Source organism: Ostrea edulis, chromosome 6 (assembly GCF_947568905.1).
Source record: "Ostrea edulis chromosome 6, xbOstEdul1.1, whole genome shotgun sequence".
Classification (NCBI taxonomy): Eukaryota; Metazoa; Mollusca; class Bivalvia; order Ostreida; family Ostreidae; genus Ostrea; species Ostrea edulis.
In genome coordinates, this window is record NC_079169.1 from 64,922,322 (window position 1) to 64,942,618 (window position 20,297).

Here is a 20,297-nt window from a genome sequence, read left to right on the forward strand (position 1 = left end):
GTTAAAACCCTGACTGTCATAATGTGAATAAATGTTGTATGAACCTAAAAAAAAAAGAAAAAAAAAAAAAGAAAAAAAGACACACAGTCAAAACAGATAATGCGATGAAACAGCAAACACGAATGACTGAAATGATAGAAACTAGTCCTGGAAAACTTGATGGAAAAAATGTGTTTTCAGTGACTTCTTGAACGCACACAGTGTTCTACAGTCCCTTATATGTTCTGGAAGGGCATTCCACAGTTTTGGAGCTATTGTTCTGAAACACCGATCCCCTTACGTTACGGTTCGACTTTTTGGAACAACTAGAGTGACTGATTGTTTTATAGACCTAAGATTTCGAGTAGGCTTATATACCTCTAGTAATTGTTTGATATAAATTGGACACTCATCATGTTAGGCTTTGTAAGTATAAGTAAGTATCTTATATTGTGTCCTATACTGTACAGGTAATCAGTGTAGTTCTCGTAGTATTGGAGTGATATGGTTGTAACGAGAGGTCCTGGATATGAGACGTGCGGCAGTGTTCTGAACATGTTGGAGCTTGCTCAGGACTTTCTTTGGAACACCGACCGGGAGAGCGTTACAGTAATCTAACCTTGATTTATACAAGTGTCACATTCCAGTTCTTTCAGGAGTGAAGATATTGACCTTTGAATGTTCCTAAATATATCTTAAATAACCGTGTATTTTGCAGCACTTTGATAGTAATGAAGTGTGAGGAAAAGGAAGGGATTTAAGCATATTTTGAACATTAAATAAACACTAATCTCATTATTTCGTACCGAAAGAACTCGTTCTTCAAAACGAGACACTTTTATGTATCTTTTATTGATGACAATAAGGTTTAAAAAGTATTGATGTTTGGTGTTCGTGTCCATTAGTTTGGTTTGCATCTACAAGAAAACAATTTTGTGCGTAGTTCTTGTCTGAACTGGCTGGAAGTCATTACGTATAAAAAGAAATTCAGACAGTAATTGAGTTTTTCCATAAACTGAGCGATTTCCTTGTAAAGACTGAATCCATCGGATGCTTCTGTGAATGCGTGCAATCTTTTCTGATATGCAATGTTGTGTAGCACGGTGATCGGGAAAATGAGGATTACGTAGGCAATGGCAATGCCTATCAGCATGGCGGTGATTCTGACATCCTGATCACCTGACGATCTAGAAGTCATGCTTCGACGCTTTCGTCGATGGTAGAATAACTTTGTAGCAATAAGTGTTGTAAAGATAGTGAGGAGGATGATAGGGACATTGGAGTATATACCTGTTCCAAACTGGAGCATCACTCCATATTTTAGCCTCTCTGTTGAATTCGTGTAATCGTAGACATCGGGATTACATCGTCCATTAACAACCTTGGAGGCATAACTCCATACAGCATTAAAGGAAGCTATGATCACTAATCCAGAGATGACGAGAATCAATACTAAACGTTTAGTGACAAATAGTTTCGCTTTTAGAGGAAACCATACAGCAATAAATCGCTCAAGGCACAGTCCGACAACTGCCCATGATGACATCATCTTGGATGTTCGGCGAATGAGAATGTACAGTTTACAATTGCTATCGGTGAAAGCTCTGATATCCAATCCTATCAAATCGTTAAAATTAGTCTTGTTAAATGGTTGCGAAAGAAGAGCAACTAAATCAGATAAAGACAAAAGAATAAGTAAGATAGACGATGGAGAATTGGCAAAACGTTCACTGAGCATGATAATGATTGTAAGTAAATTGCCAACGATACCAAGCACAATAGTGATGGGCAGGAACACGAATTGGATGTAATCAATCCATTGTTTGGATGCATTCTCAGAAACCAACACGGAACTTGTCATATTCGCAAATACTTCCGTTGTTTCGTATCCCTCCGTACTTGGTCCAGATGCGTTTGATGTATTCGACATAATCATCTCTGAAAATTAATTACAAAGGTGCAAATGTTTTGCTTTCAAATAAACAAAGAAAATATAATATGTGATACTTACGTAACATCGTAGGCAAGACAGAGGAAGTCGCACATGCTAGTTACATAAGAAATCGCATTCACAATACAAGTCGTACGTACTAAATGAAGATAAGAGTGATAATGATCTTTTTGCCAATACAACCTGTCATTGGGTCAAATGCTGTCTGACGTGTTTCATTCCAAATGTTAGGCCGTTTTTTTTACACTGATTTTGATTACGGATTACTCCGTTTACTTGATCAAGGTTTAAGGCTCAGGGCGCATGTGACCGGTCGACAGGGGATTCTCACTTCTCCTATTCACCTAATTCCACCTCTGGTATATCCAGGGGTCCGAGTTTGTCCAATTCTTAATTTTGTATTCTTTATTGGAGTTATGAGATTGATCACTGTTCGTTATCTTCACCTATCTTCATAGGAACCTGATTCCACCTCCGCTTTTCTGTATCGATTCTTCATAATAAACGAAATATTAGCCTTTTTGACACCATATACCGACGTTTTTATCAAAAAAGAAACTCGAAAATATCATCTTGTCACCAGGCATCCAACAAAAATTTCATATTTTACCATTCATATTCTATGTACTCTTTACAGGTAAAGATGTACTGTAAAAGATGCTGAAGGTTCTGTTTACTGCATGTTTTCTTTGGAATATGCAATGAGCACAAATTATACTACTTTGTTAGCTGACCTGGTTTTGTTTTCTTATGACGTAGAGTTTATGTAAGGAGGTATGCTTCACCAGAGAAATTTGATATGGATGAAAAGTGGAGGATATGTATAACAATACGTTCAAATTTACTTTATTTAATAAAAAATGCAGTTTTCATAGAAAGCAATCTGAAAAAAACTAAAACCCCTGCTGGACTCGAACTCGCGATCTACAATTCAGCAGTCGACATATTAACCCACTGAGCAATTCAGCATGGCGATGGTTTTGGAATGAATAGACAAAATTGCTGATATTTATATGTTCAACCATGTTTTAAAAGGAAGTCAATCATTATGTAGAGTATCCCCTTAAAAGATTTCGCATTTGAGGAAGAAATATACTGCAATGGGTTTCAGCACGTAATTACGATACATCGCAGACGATTTATCTGACACCAGTATTCATTTCCATTTATATGTCGATCCTTGCGAACTCGAAATAAAAACCACTGTAGAGTCGTTCATATTTGTTATGAAATGGAATATGGCTACATTATTATGGGAAGTTGGCGATGGATAAGGTAAATTCATCCCATTTGTCATAAAATTGGGCGGTTAGTTCGCCGTTTAACATCTATGTTTAATAAAACATCTAAATACAACGCAGATGTGGAAGACTCTGTGGTATCTTTTACTTCGATTTCACTGGGATATTTTGAATCGACACATGAATGAAAATGATAATTTGCAATAGATGAAACATCGTCGATATATCTATATGTCGAGTTGAAGGCCACAGCAAGATATTGTTTGTTCACATGCAGAAGTTTTTGAATAAATCATGCATCATGTGAATATAATGTGATAGCATGATTATCAATTTCAATATGTATTTATTATTTGTAGATGTGATGTTTCTATAATCTGAGGACAGGTTAACAATTTTCCAGGGGAGTATGTGATAGTATGAATATCGATTTCTATATGTATTTATTCGTTTTATCATTTTTCATTTATCGTTTCATTAAATATAGTCTTAAAATTTGATTTATCAAAAGTGCATCTGTATTGAGTTGGCTGAGTCAAATTTTATTCTGTTATTTCACTGGTTCTTTGATTTCATTGGTCATTTCATATTTCTTATCCAATGATAATCTTTCATGTATATGTATAAATCTACCGCGTTTACCTGTGCAATCAGAGCAGTAATACTTTTTGACAAGTTCCTACCAGCTAACATCATCCGTATCTAATGGTATGTTATTTTTGTATTTGAGTATATGTTTCATTTCCATATAAAGAGCCGATATACGTAATTATTTTGATTGCAAGTTCTCTAGTTTATTGTAATTTTGCAGTCAAAGTTGTAATGATCACATGAGTCTGTAAGATCTTAATTTAAATTATTTACAGCTGTAAATTTTTTCATAGAGTATACTATTCTGCTAAAACGTTTACTGTGGGTATAATTTGCAATTGTCATATTTCGATTATGTTTTTTCTTGATTTGTAATATTATTTGTGTGTCATTGTAGGTCAGTGCATTTATTTTCTACTGAATAAATCAATGAAACCAACATATGTCTTCCTGCTCGGTTACAATGAAACAGCTCAACTAAATAGAAGCACAACAAAGGAGCACAATTCGTGTCCATGGGATTTCCAACAGACTACTGAAAGACTTGATTATCAATGAGAAACTACAATATCTTTTTGATATCATCTTCAGAGTACTTGTATGTAGAATCAGAGTGGTGTTTTATAAAGTGATTTTTGGACGACTGATCACTAGATATGAATATTTCTTTTTTTCCGTTATGGAGTTAACTGTCTATGAAGTCAAAAAGTCTAGTCTTTAATTTATCGTAAGGAATGGTCGTGTAAAGTGTTGAAAAGTCATACATTTTGATGCTGATTATAGAAAAAACTTTGTGTTTTGAATTTTACTAAAAAACTTTCAGAATCCACATTTGATTTACACTAATTCTGGTATATGTTGTGGCAAAATACGTTTAAAGTTCTCTTTCACATCTGTTAATATTTTCGTGAGGAGCAAAGACAGGGACTTGGTAAAACATTTACTGGATCCAGCAATATATCTTTGTAAGGTTTTTGTAAAGTCTGGTAATCAAGTAGAGCTACAGTAATTCATTCATTTGTCCCATTGACTGAAATATTAAGTATGTTTAAAACTGAAGCATGATTTTGATGTATTTCATCTTTTGAAAGGTAGTTCGAGTATAAACTTGTACGATTACCAAATGTGGACTTAATGCCAAGTTCGTGTAAAATACAGTTGTAATAATAAATATTATAAGTCACACCCACTGTGAGTCCTGTATCTTGATCAGGTAAACGTAGGAATCCGTATTCGGAAGAATATATATGAAATATACAGTCATGTACCTTAAATAGCTATATCTGTTTATTCATATTCATAAACAAGAGGGGGTCCAGTTATAAATGACTATGAAAAAAATTAATAAAGGGCCTCCGTGGCCGAGTGGTTAGAGCATCGCGCTCAAACTCACATGGCCTCTCACCTCTGGCCGGCGCGGGTTCGAATCACGCTTTAGCCGGTAAGTGAGAAAGTTTCCCAGTTTGCTTGCGGAGGGTCAGTGGTCTCTTCCCAGGTACATTAATTGTATCTGGGTTCTCTCTTCCACCAATAAAAACTGGGCGCCACCAGATAACTGAAAAATTGTTGAGCGTGGCGGAAAACATCAATCAATCAATCAATCAGTTGTACATGATTATAATACACATGTATTCATATAGAACCGAGCAAGTACATCGCATTTGAGGGACTTTTTTAACAATGGATATTCGTCTTTCATTTCCTGGCCGGTACTCCTATTCCTTTATGCCAATAGTAAAATCAGAATGAAAATGCAAGTTTTAATCGAAGAATTTAACTCTGCCTCCTCCGTCCCACCCCTTCCAAACCCCGATTTAGGTAGTGAGGAATTCACGTTTTCTGCCAATTTTTCACCTTCCCCCCTATGTATAGATATATTACTCTATTCCATTTAAAATGAGATATATATTAATTCGGCAGATATTTGAAATCGCCTAAACTTGTTTCTTTTAATTTGTTGCTAAGAGCGATAGAGAGAAGAAGAAAGAAGGGAGGGAGACTTTAGCATCGTCCAATGATCACGTCTAGATCCGGGCATTGAAACCTGAATACATGTCCGTGTACTTTCTTCTAAAATATCATATTTTTCACATATGGTATATGTCGATCAACATAATATTGATTTATATCTTTCGCATGCAAAGTAAACTCTGCATCAGCCACCTGTGGGACCAGGGATGTTGATAACGTGAAAAAGAAGACAGAAAGACGTAATTTCAAAGATAAAAAAGAAGGAAAACAAGTGCGAAAAACAGAAGTGTGTCCTAACTCTTCCTTTGGTAACAGGAATATAAATACATACACTATACACCACCATACACCGTATATCGTTACCCCTTTACACTCTGCTCGCAATAATTATGTAAATTAGATTTTCTTACATAACGTAGTGATGATCGGGAAAATAGAGGGGCGATTTCAAGGTCACAATATGAATTATGACCTTCGCGCAAATATAAAAATGTTGAGTGATTTGATACGAAATTGAAATAATATATTATTTGACAAGAAAATCTTTCACGTATACGACTTATCACTTGATAACGGCAGTCAATATAACGACAACATATAGACATGAATTGTAAGATGTACGTCGTGACGTACTTTTTCGTTGTGATCCCATAGGGTGCGAAGTGCACAGATAGTTGTTTTCCATAATAGAGTTTAGGTCTAAAGTACTTTTAGAGTAAAAATGAATTATATCTAAATATATAGCGTAAAAATATATGGGATCAGGGTTAGAATAGGTCCTCACTTCCCCTTGGTTGTCGTCAGAGGCGACTAAATGGGGCGGTCTTTCAGATGAGATCGCAAAAACCTAGGTCCCGTGTCACAGCAGGTGTGGCACGATAAAGATCCCTCCCTGCTCAAAGGCCGTAAGCGCCGAGCATAGGCCTAAAATTTGCAGTCCTTCACCGGCAGTAATGACGTCTCCTTATGAGTGAAACATTCTCCAGTTCAACAATAAAAAATCAATCACATAAGATTCAATACAGAGGCCTAATGCAGAAAGATCTGACTCAAACCACACAATTTAGTGCACATATGCATAAACTCTTTGCATGTTATATAGGTATCACACCGGTAATTATTTTCACTATATATTACTATAGAGGGGGAAAAATCATTAAAAATCAGTTTACAAAATTGATGCCGAATAACGCAGTCAGACACGTTCTATGTTACCTATCTCGTCTGCCGACACCAGAAAAACAACACCCTACGCGGCATTTTCGAAAAAAAATTACCCGCAAACAAGACTACCCTCAAATCCACGTGTTTTTCACATGTGTGTAAACAGCCGGAGTGCACCTCAGGAAGTAGCCTCAGCTACCAACAGCAAATAGTTCCTTTGTATACACTTGATTATTTCTACAAATTACACAAAGTTTCCTAATCAGGGGTACAAAAATTAAGAGAAAAGAAGAAGAGGAAATGAGAAAAATCGCGCAAGGAAAAAAAATATTTCTTTAAATATATGGAACTACAATTGACTAAGTTCATTTTGATTGGACAATTACCGGTGTGATACCTATAGAACCACAGGTGCTTGTGGACAGGACTTCCGGTACCCCCCTTCTTTTATTTTTAAATGTTCAATTCCTTGGGTATTTCGGACGTATTTTTGATAAAATATGTAACTTCAGAGTTTATCTAAACTAAGTCCTGTCCACAAGCACCTGTGCTCAAAACTGCATTCCACTGAACCAGCCATCGGCCCGCACTCAAAACTGCACTCAGTTGAACCGGCCATCGAGCCGCATTTTACTACTCACATTGTTGCTTTTATGAATAAAGTATTACTAACTGATAGCGAGCGCAGGCTCATACTGTGAGCTCTAATGACTAGAGCGCGGGAAATAATCCGAGCTAAATCTCAACCTCTAACAAGGAAATTTTCAATCTCTGCCCAGAGTTGTCGTTCCTTGCTTTCACTTGTGGGTGCAAGGAACGATAACTCTGGGTAGTGATTGGGAATTTTTTTTGACGCCAATCCCAGAAGTCCCTTGTCAGAATAGTCTCGTTCAACCAGACGCTCGGTTATCTCCGTAAATCTCCGACAAGCAGAGAGTCTGGTAAAGACACGCGATGATGACAGTTACTGCTAGGGACGCTAATGGGAAAAGAGTACCAATTCATTTCCCTTAGACCTCAATGCTAACCTTTGGCCATCTCACTAATTAACTATACTAATTTTAAATAAATGACCGCAAACATTTCAAAGTTCATTCCAAGTGTTGATAAAAAACGACAAAAATTATATAGGGTCCCGTGCCTTTTATAGGCCATATTTGTACTTTTTTTTTTTTTTTTTTCTTTTTTTTTTTTTTTTTTTACAACACATAGCAATCTGCAGTAAATTACACCCTTCATTTTAAGCACACCCCTACCATGATAATTTCCTCAGTCATTTCTCGGTTTTGTGCGACAATTTTTCATCCTGACAATTAATTTGAACCTCTATACTATTTCTTTCAATTCCAAATAATTTCACACTTGATATTAGCCAATCATGCAACACCTAGACATTTATGCCTCCGCTCAATCTTGAGGTAAACTGCGTCCGGGTTACGCGTGCGGGGGTTTGGTACTCTCATTCCTATAATGTAGTTTCGGTTTGATTTTAATGGCGACGCGGCGTAAAACGAATTGTCTTGCTATCGTACCCTTTAAGGATTTAAATGTGTTTCTTGTTCTCTTAATTCTAGTCAAAGATAATATGTCTTACGGCGTGACCGTATTTGAGGGCGAAGCAAAAAATATTGGCATTAGTATCTAGATACATAACAGGACAAAAATATCCCGAAATATTAGCACCTAACGTTTGAGGACAGAGCTCAATCAAAGTATTCTAACTTTAGACATTTTTGATCCGCCTATTCATTGAACACGGGAAACGTTATGCTACTGATGTAAACAGTGCATTGTGACGTCAGCGTCGGTGTTTAGCAAATAAACAAACATATGAAACATTGTACAATATCGCGTATCGAGGAGTGATTATATTATGACTAAGAAAATAAGATTTACATGCTTTTATGGATTTTATGTAACATCTCAGAATAACGTGAACTTAGGTACACGAGATTCAAAATGGAGAGATACACGTCCACGCGATAGTATTCGAATCGACGCCATTGGGACCAAATTTTTCAAGTTCCATAAGTATGGTTTAATTTTCCATTAGTTTTCTATATTTTCCTTTTAAACATGTATATACGTGTTACTTATAGGGAGAGCTCCGCTCTCAAGGCCCTTCGAGCCGTGAGAGGGCTTCGCCCTCTATTACATTGTGAAAAAGTCAGGTGAGAAAGGACCCGGTTACACATTAGCAGGTGAAATATACGGAGCTTCATTTCATTGCTGTGGAAATTATGGAACTTTCGTCTGTAAAAATTGTTATAGATTGCTCAGTAGAATATCCGACACCAATAAGACAATAGAAAACCTCTACTCTAATATTATCGGAAATCCGAGAAGAGAGTGATTGACAGAACGCCAAACAGCAAACAGAAGGAAAGGTGTATTGGAACAGGAGTTGGATATTCATGTCCCTTGGATGATTCCTTGTCGAGTGGAAAAAACTTTCATAATCTCTGCTCTTCGGATTACGGAAAAAGCAGAGCGTCTGGTTGCACGAGGCTATTGTCAAAAATGGCTGAGATCTCGCAAAGTCACACCTTGGAATATGATTGTAAACTTACGTGGATTATCATCCTAATCTTGTGGCCTCCTAGCTCCAAATTAAAATTCAGTGCACCATTAGGCGAAATGTTTAACGAAGTGCAATGTTTATGAAAGGCAGGGTAAGATGATGTGTGACGTCATGTCTACGTTTTGACGTACGTCATATTAATAAGACTGACTGTGGCGGATCTAAATACGTACTTGTTATTTCCATTTGCAAAAGTCATACTACCGGGACAATATTGAATATACGTAAACATTAGGCATACGTAATATGGCATCGAATACAAATTGTGTATAATCACAATTGCAAACCACAAATCTGATTAAAATACTAAATTCTCAATAGGAATTTATTATTCTAACAAGAAAAAATGGAGACTAACTTTTAAAAATTGTTAGGATATTTGAGGGAGCACAGGTACTGAATTAGTGTTATTTAAAAAATAAAAAAAAAAAGAATCTATGGAATTTGGTCGGATGAAAAACATTCAAAAATCTTTGGTTGTTGTTCTCTTCGCGACTAAAAATAAGTGCTTGAATCCATTTCCTTTTAACATGTCGGGTAATGCAAACCACGATGACCCCCCCCCCCCCCCCCCCCCCCCCCAATGATAACCAACCATGCCACTTACTATTAACGACTGAAAAATCATTAATTAATTCTAGTTTTGTGAATTAATCTTAATTAATTTATCCTCACAACAGCAGTGGAAAGGGGCTTAAATATGTTGCATTTTTATTCAATAATTACGTGTACACATGAATATGTGAATGCTGAAATATTTCATCATTGTGTCATAACTAGGATAAAAATTGTTCTAATTTTCTCGTTTGGAACATGCTATTGCTACAAGGGGATTATAATATGAATTTCATTTTTTTTATTAAAATAGATAGGAGCGCATGGGAAGGGGGGGGGGTCTGCGCATATACATGCCCAATAGTTCAATTTATCGATTTATCTAAAATTATCATTATATTGAAATGCGTTTTATGTTCCAAGGCAGTGCTGTTTACACAGTTTTACAAACTTGAAAGGTTTAATGTTTGGGCATTTTTATCATAAATTAGTAACTTGAAAAGGTTGAGAGTAGAAAAGAGGAAAGTACAGGCAGTCGACTGCTGAGAGCATACAGTTCAGAACAAGTCGTGCAAGTCACAGTGAAGGCAGCAGAAATAAAATGTATATATAGCATAAAAATATTTTAATTACATTAATGCATACATGTTTTAATGATTTTTAATATAAAACCCTAGGAGAAAACTAAAATGGGCTAGCTGTTTCAGCAACCTAATTTCCTTCATGTTATGAGTATTTGGCAGATATTGTTTAAATTGAACTTGATCAAAGCATTAACATTACAAAAAATCTACATACATGAAGCTGCGCTCGCTCAAACGGTAGCACTGTCGACATTTTGCACATTTTATCCGCCTCTTCATTTAACGCGGGAAATATAACGCGGTGGATGTAAACAGGGCTGTGTTCAAGATCGTAGCGGCTACGTAGGGCTCGGTAGCGCTACGATCTTGAACGATGTGCTAGGCTAGCCCTACGTAGGGATAACAAGCGTTAACTCATACAGTACATTCAAAATACCTAGATATCTAGCCTAGCAGCTAGGCTAGCCGCTACAATCTTGAACGCAGCCCTTACATTGTGACATCATATTAGCTGCAATGTTTTTTCTTCTTTTCTCAAATCAAGCAAAATACAAAAACGTTTGAAGCTATGAGAAAGCTTGTCTGGAATTTAAAAACGTTTATGGTACTTTCTAAACAATCTAATTATTTTAATTACGGGATTATCAATGTAGCCTGGTTCCGGACTACCCATAATGCTCCGCACAGTAGCATTATGGGTAGGCCGGAACCAGGCTATTATCAATGAAGCATACCGAAGTGACGGTGATATTTTCCCAGAAGCATTATGGGTAATACTCATCTTTTTCAGCTTATGAAGAGCAAATTACGTGACTCATATGTGTAATCATTGGAGCGAGCTCGTCGCGTCGCTCGCTATCATGTAAACTTTGTTTGGTTTTCTTTATAGGATTGATGAGATTGAACACTGTTCGTTATCTTCACCTCTTTCATTAAGTATCTTGGGGATCAAAGAAGTTGATAAATCATATCTATGCACACATAAGATTACATTGAACAGATTAGAATGGTTCTGGAATCTAAAGGAAGTTAAAACACTTAATCTACAATCACTCTTAAATATTTCCCTACCTTCAATTGTAATTACAGAGGTTTGGTTATTAGTAATGTCTATGAAATTTAGTAAAGAAAATGCATATACTTACAAAGACAAGATGAAATGGGCGCAGTAAAATCAAGCCTTAGAGAAGGGCAAAAATGATTTACAGATACAGGTGATGGCCACGATTTATAGTATGAACGCCTTTGATCTGTTCATAATTTCTACTGATTTAGACGGTATAATTGCTGTCTTGGAAATCAACAGGAAACGATATCCTTTTAACCGATACTTTAATCACGCTAACTATAGAACTAGTTGGGTCTGGAGACATCGATATGACTGATCACAGTTACTATCCAATAATGAACTGTCTTCTAGATGACTTCAAAACTAACGCACCTGATTATACAGATGAAAACCCAAACTTATTGTCATTGATGCAGTGATATACCATCCTAGTTTTGCATTTTAAGTATAAGATGATCAACTTCTCTCGAGTACTAAAACAGTAACTGCCCGAGCAAAGCGAGGGACAAAATCGAGGGGCGAGAGAAAACATTCTTACATATACATGTATATGTATTACATATTTCACACAAGTAATAAAACTCTGGTGTTTTCTGTTTAACTTATAACCTTTCCGTATTTTTATCAACATTATTAATATCGTCAGTATTTATTCTGATTGATGCAAGCCAGTCCGCAGCGAGTACTTATCAAGCATAATTCGGTTTCTTCTACACATTCAAAATATTTGTACCACGTCATTCAAAATGGAACGAAGAACACTTGGTACAAGCAAAAAAAAAAAAATAATAATAATAAAAAACGAAAGCAAAAAACAAATGGATGTAAGGGGTGATATACATTTTTGGCTTAGTTTGGTTGTAATGAGTACAAACATAAGATTCCTTAAAAAATCAAGGACTTGTAAAAATATCTCACCCATATGTAATTATATAAATTTTCACCACTGTTTTGATTTAGAATTTACATTCCACGTGGTAAATTGTTATTCAATCTAATTAAAATTAGATCCTTTGATCCGCTCATCTACTATCTACACTTGTGTAGCAATAGTAGATGAGCGGATCAAAGGATCTAATTTTAATTAGATTGATTGTTATTGCACTTATAAAAATGTAAATTTAGTTTCTATTTTTATCAGTTTGGAAAAAAACTTGTTTGTAGAAGTGTTTTGTAAGAACTCTGTACTTTTTCTTTGATTTCAAAAGGTCTTGGCTTTTCATCGTGAGGAATGGTCGTGTGAATAACACTTTACATTAAAGACTAGATTTCGACATCATAGAAAGCTGCTTCTTCAATAAATATAGGAAAAGAAAATATTCATATCTTGTGATCTGTCATTCAAAACATTTCTTTGTTAAACTTTACTCTGATTTTATGCACGGGTACTCTTGATATTAAAAGAGATGCTGGATTTCCTCATTTACAGTATCTTTAGTGATCAGGTCTTCTGACACTCTGTAGGAATTGCCATGGGTACGAAATGTGCGCCTTTATTAGCTGACCTATTTTATATTTCGAGTATTTTCGACTGTTAGTCCCAGAGGGTCTCTACAGCCCAGTAGCTAAGTACTTCGTTACTAGCTTGAAAATACGGATGTATATTTAATTGCTGTTATAAAATTTAGAAATTCATTTCAAAATTAAGGATTATCTCCCTCATGCATAGCTCTGATCCTTAGAAGAATTTGACTCCAGTCTTTGGGACTCTAGATCGGTTTTTTTGTGTGGATAATTTCTTTATTTTTCTTTCATACAAACAAACAAACATTGAAATCAATATCAATAGCATTTGTTTTGAAACACACACACACACACACCTACACACACACACACATCTCACTCTCACTCTGACTCTCTACACCTGGACACTGCATACATATTGTACACATAAAAAGAACAGATCTAGTTAAGTGGTTACTTTCGTTGTTTATAACAAAGTTTATACACTATATAAACGGGGGTGGGGGGGTGGGGGGTAATAACAACAGGAGTAATGAATGAAATACATGTAATAACAGATACACATCAAAAATACTTTGAAACAATGACCACTGTTTTTCAAAACTTTTCAATCTAAAATTTTGACTTGCAGTATATAACTCCTATAAGCAATACAAAATAGATAGTTGAGCAAACACGGACTCCCGAACACGCCAGAGGTGGGATCAGGTGCCTAGGAGGAGTAAGCATCCCCTGTCGACCGGTCACACCCACCGTGAGCCCCACATCCCGATCAGGTAAACGGGGTTATCCGTAGTCCAAATCAATGTGCCAAGAACAATCTAACAATCGATATGAAACACGTTAGACAGCACTTGATCCAATGCTAACTAGATCATTATAACGACCATAGAATTTGTGAAATGTTGACTTTAAACGAGATTCTTGAAACCCCTGTACCATCAACTTGTTTGTCAGTAGCTTGCCTCGATTTAAAAACTGACCATACGCAGAACAAGCTCTTGGATATCAAATCAGTTACAGGAGAAGACAAAATCTTGCCGTTACCTTCAACTCGACATTTAAATTTATCGACGACGTTTTATCTATTAACAATAATAATTTTTATTCAGAGTGTTTATTGGAATGAATATTGAAAAAAAGAATCTTTTAGAAATCACAACAGTTGAACAACAGCAGGGCCAAGATTACTGAGCAATGTGGTCTATGGTCAACAACGAACAATTGCATATATATCGGAATGAATTAAGCTCAAAACTGTTTTATACAGTTGGCCTCTAGTAGAATATTTACTGCTAATAAAATGTTTAAGTTGATTGCACTTTATCTTAGTACAGGAACACAATGACTTCCTGCAGCCGCGAGGTTCCCGTGGGCCACCATGATAGTACGAGTCAGTTAGACAAAGTATCGATGCTTCCAGTCCAAATATTTTTGAAAAACTGACGAGTTTGTATCTTTCATATAAATCGACCAATCGGAGACGAGCGGTCTAATGATTTCAATTCAATTATTGTAGGGCTGAGAAGTGTATACATACATGTACTTCATTTTCAGGATTCCGATTTTGTACGGTACATTTAAAATTTATAAATGTCTTACTTCCCTTATCACTATTAAGGATCAGTGCACCTACCTAGTGCTAGTACTTCACTTTTGTATTATATAATTTTCATTTCTCTCTTTTTATTTTAGACGAAAGTCATGATATTTGTTGGCTTTGTTTTCATTTATTGTTTAAGATGATATGAACGGTCACATAGTAAAGGCTTTTTAAATACATCATCGATGAAAGGATAACTCATGTCTGTGCAAAGAGAGATAACCCGCAATATATGATACTCGAAAATGATGCGACCTTGCGAATATTTTTGTCCACAGTCTGTACAATCAAAGATAAGCATAATTAACAGATTCGAAGTCTGGGTAGGACAGGTGATGAATTAACCGAAAGTCCCCGTCTTTCTCGGGCACAAGGCCTACTGAGGAAACCCGGAGTGTGGGAAAAGGAATGATGTCGAAAGGACCGGCCATTCTACCCAAGGTGACTTCTTTGGCAAGTTTTTTCTCAACGACTTGCGGGACCTCGCTAGCAGATTCAAGATTTTTAGCTTCCCTGTGTGTTCTTGGGCCGGCGTAATGTAATGAAAAACCAAACCTGAAACCATATAGAAGTTGCAGTCTGTCGGACTCAAAAGGATAAGAATCTAATTCAGCACACAATTGACTGTATTTAATGAGTGTGGATGCGAGGTGTCCGTCCTATTTCTGACTTGAAGAGCAGTTGGTTTGGGGGTGGGGCCCCCACAATTTACAGATCTATATCTTAATTTGCAGGGGTTAAATGAGCAGGAGCCTTTATTAAAGGCAAAGCAGATGCCCACTGACCTTGGTAGTTTACCCATGTTTTGGCTTGGCTTTATTCCGGACCCACCAACCTAGTTAATTGTCCCTGATTATGAGGAGTGGTTACGGGGCCCTTGAGTGTTTCGAAAGGAGTAGTTGGTTCCCGCATTACCCATGTGTAATTCCTTTTCTGATGGTAATGGGGTAGGTTGCTCACACTGCTCCGGTGATATCAACATAAGCCATAGCTCGAAATCGACCTCCCTCCATGACGATGTATATAGGGTACCGCTCCTTTTTTAAGCGGAATTGTTCGTCATAATTGGACCAACCCAAATGTCCTTGTCTACTGGCAGCTAATCTAATAATGTGCATGTATCTGATCAGTTCTTGAGCTTTCCCAGGGAACTTCTCGAGGTTTATAGACATGTAGACAATGAATGCAGTTGTCCAAGTGTGTGTGTTGTTTATAGCTTTCAAGTGTTGTTTTCCAATAACAAGCTGGTCATTTTTTATGACCTGCTTTCCTGAGCAATGAGGGTCAGTTCCTAAGTCGCGGGCCTGTTTCAATAACAATGCCAAATCAATGTTAGCCCCTGTCCATATATTTTCTCGGATAGCTATGGGCACGTGACTGCCTATGTACAATTCTCCACCCAGAGTTCCGTGCGCTACTCGCACTACACTTTTGTTTCCGGCTTTTTAGAGAAATCTTGTAAAAGTTTCTAATATCCAACATTTATGTTTTGGACTAAATATTTAGTCATATTATGAAATGTTTTTGGTGCAAGTAAATTGATGCTTATTGTAAATTGTTTAAAATCACCATATTCTGATCCTAAATTTGGAACTACTTCGTATTATACGTATGAATGTAGGACATTCAATGTAAACATATAGAATCAAAAGTAAGGAAAGCTGTAAAAATACGATAAAACTTGTAAAACAAGAGACAAACAGCTAAATGGTAAATATGTACTTATTTATACCTGTCTGCCTGTACTAAATAAAAACAATCACACCTTTTAAAGAATTAAATAGGTAATTTATTACATGTACAATAAATGACAGCAAAGGAAACACAAACTAGGATTCAAATATAAGTAAAAGTTACATACAAGTAAAATGTACAGACAATGTATAATGACAAATTGTCACATCTCAAAATTAGCACCGGAGAACAAAAAATGTGTCATCTGACATATTATGACTAGTGAAAAATTATGGCATATTTGGCATATAAAGAATAGACCCAAACATATGTACAACTTGGAAAAAATAAGAAAAGGGGGCGTTAAAAGTTTTAAAGTGCCAGTGGGCTATGAAAAGAGCCTGGTGCATCACCTGTTGCCAGATCTTTTAGATGGAAAGGAAAACGAGAATGATTGTTTATACAATATTGTCACGTGATTCCAAGCGTTGACAGAGGTGTATGTGAAGCTTGCGTAACGCGCCCTCTGGTGAGAGAATGGTCTTTAAAAACAACGTTAACGATGGATAATTATAAAAAGTGTCTCCATTTCTTCTAAAAACAGGCGAACGCTCGGCATCAGGTGTGAATGTCACGAGTCATCGGAGATGACCTTAGAAACGGATGTCCCGTGTCACAGTAGGCGTGGCACGCTAAAGAATCTTCACTGCTCAATGGCCGTAAGCGCCGAGTATAGACCTAAATTTGAATTTGATACGCATGGAAGTGTTTTCTATCGTGCTCGCAATTGTCCAAAACAATAGTTTTAGTAAGTTCTTAGCTTAAATCCATCTGAAAAGACATGACAGACACTCTTGAAACATGGATGAAGATATATTGAATGTGTACGAAAACCCTAATAATACTTGAAAACTACTCACTACACCCTCACCTTACTGTTGAATACAGGTAAACTCACCTTGAGGGCACTAATTATCAAACCCAGCCAATACAAAATTGCACCCATCGAGAAAAATGCTGATGATCTTGATAGGATATACAATACGAAGGGTTATAATAAATTAAATAAAGACCACAAAGAGTTTTCATTTCTCGTGTGAAACATGTACTAAGTATGTTGTTAAGGTAGTACTCTACATCGTCATAATGGCTGACTTCCTTTAAAAACATGGATGAAAAAATCGATATCAGCAATATTTGGCTTTTCCTTTACGATTTAAAACCTAGCTGAGTAGCTCAGTAGGTTAGAATACCGACTGCTGACCTGTAGGTCGGAGGATCGAGTCCAGCAGGGGTTTTAATTTTTTTTCAGATTACCTTCCACTAAAACTGTATTTTTTGACAAAATAAAGTAAATTTTAAAATGTTCAACTTCAAAATATTGTTGTACATATCCTCCACTTTTCATCTACGTTAAATTTCTCTGGTGTAGCACACCTCCTTAAACTTTTCTCTCGCCACTCGATTGGTACTCGAGAAAAGTTTACCAACATATACGTAGCTCATTACCTACACGTACACCCGAGTATTGAAGAGAGTTTTTGAATAGGATTGTTTGATAAACAAAGATCATACTTTAATTCTGAACACAGAAAATATAAATTATGAGGTTGAAAACAAAACGATCCCGTAGATATTCAAGGCTCATACCATAAAAACTTTTGTACAATAAAATACACTTATATAACGTAGTAACTAGTAATTCAAACACATTTAAAACTATCCTAGCTTTTTAAACAAGAGTTTTGATGCAATGAAATATTATCTAATATGTTAGCAATACACTTAGGCTGCCAGAATTAACTGCAGTGAAGGACTAATGCATCTAAAAATAAGTTTTCATAGGTTTGTTTAATGTAGTTCGCGCAGTGGTCACCCAGCCAAGTGCCTGCTCACGCTCATCGTTGCTTAACTTACGTGATCAACAGAGACACTCTACTACATCACTAGGAAAGCTAGCTGACGCGGCAGTGCAAGTTCCTTCTATACTGTCCGCTACACTTTGCATAGTTTTGATCGTGGATAGGGCATGTACCTGATCCCACCTCTGATATTTTCAGGGGTCCGTGCTTATCTACTAGTACTCTCAATGTTGCATTCTTTAATCGAGTAGTTGCGGCCGAATTTGACGCCTACGTCAATAAGATTTCTTGTCCTGTTTCTCTTTCATAAAATCATATTTTTCTACGCGTATCCAATGTTGGGTCTGTAGTGTTCTTTTATTCAGTTTTCATGCTTATTTTGAATTGAAACTGGTTTGAATTAACCATCTCTCTCTCTCTCTCTCTCTCTCTCTCGTTAAACAATATTCAATCAATCAATATTTACCGTCCTTTATAGTCCACAAAATTACAGACTGTATTAATTTTTATTGCCTTTTATCCTTGATATACAATGAGTTTTTAACTACGGGATGCATGCCTCCCCTAATTTTCCCTTGGAATTTCACATATTGTATAAATGGATGGATGAAAGTGGAGATATTACTTGGACTATGATTTTTTTTGTGCATATAAATAAATTTTACACAATATCATGGGGGGGGGGGGATCTACAAAAAGGGTTATTAGCATATCTGCTTCCATGAATATCGCCCAATGATTAAGACAAATAGACGATGTACATTGGACATAAAGGAAACACTTTTAATTTTCAGAATGTCAGTATTTTCGTACATGACGTATTGTTTTGAGCTTATGGCTGCCTTTAGAATTCGAAGCATCGACGTTTTAGTTCACCAACGCCAAAAGCTCAAACTTGTACGTGGTCGGCGTTGTGGTCAGCATCATTGGCATTATAAACGCAGAATTTCATCTTTTCATCTTTTTTCGACAGAACCATTGGATCAATTTCAACTAACAAGGTCCTCATTACCCCATACGTGTAAGAGGGGACTAAATGGGACGGTACTTCGGATGAGATTGCAAAAAACCAGGGCCCGATGTCACAGCAGGTGTGGTACGATAAAGATCCCTCCCTGCTCAAAGACTGTAAGCGCCGAAGATAGGCCTAAATTTTACAGCCTTTCATCAACAATGGTGATGTCTCCCTATGAGTGAAAAATTCTCGAGCGGAACGTTAAACAATATGCAACTAACCAACCAACCATATATGTTATGTGAAGATCGCATATTAAATGATATATTGGAGGACAGAAGACCTACATAATTCTTTTTCAATAAAAAACTCTTGCTTTAATTCATTTGTAAATTTTGCTATGATATTTAGAAATAAACGTTATATGACATACATGGTTTACATATCTATTCAGTGATTAAAAGTGAAGGTAACGAGCATGATTAATCTTATAAATACCACAAAGAATAAAAACTGAGAGTAGAGCAAACACGGACCCCTAAAAACACCAGAGGTGTGATCAGGTGCCCAGGAAGAGTAAAAGATTCTCTGCTGAAAGATCACACCCGCCATGAACTCTATTTTTGTACCGTGATCATATAAAAGGAGCAAACTGCATACTGGATCGCCATGAGGACCACAGAACTTGCAAAATGCTGACCCCAAACGAGACTACCGGGACTCCCGCTACATCAAGCCACCTGCCAAATATTCAGAATACCTTTGCTAAGAATCAAAGGTTTGCGCTATATTATTTAATAATAAAAAACACTCTGCAAAGATATCTACTAACCGTCATTTACAACTGCTGCATTTCTAGCTCAATAACGAATGAAGACATTGGCTTTTAAATGTTACTAAATATGTCCTAAATAACCGTGTATTTTGCGGCACGTGAATATATGTACCACGATGTGTGAGGTAACAGAAGGGACTTCAGCATATCATCATATACCGACAGAACACGTTCCAAACGATATACTTCTATATATCTTTCATTGATGGTAATATGGT

At 36.4% G+C, this 20,297-nt stretch overlaps 1 protein-coding gene across 1 annotated transcript; it reads right to left on the reverse strand.

Moving 5' to 3' along the window:
• Positions 1–880: 880 nt before the first annotated feature.
• On the reverse strand, positions 881–1,909 carry LOC125647313 (formyl peptide receptor-related sequence 6-like). The gene has a single exon (XM_048873994.2). The coding sequence runs from the start codon at positions 1,907–1,909 to the stop codon at positions 881–883; it is 1,029 nt and encodes a 342-aa protein (XP_048729951.2).
• Between the last annotated feature and the right edge of the window lie 18,388 nt (positions 1,910–20,297).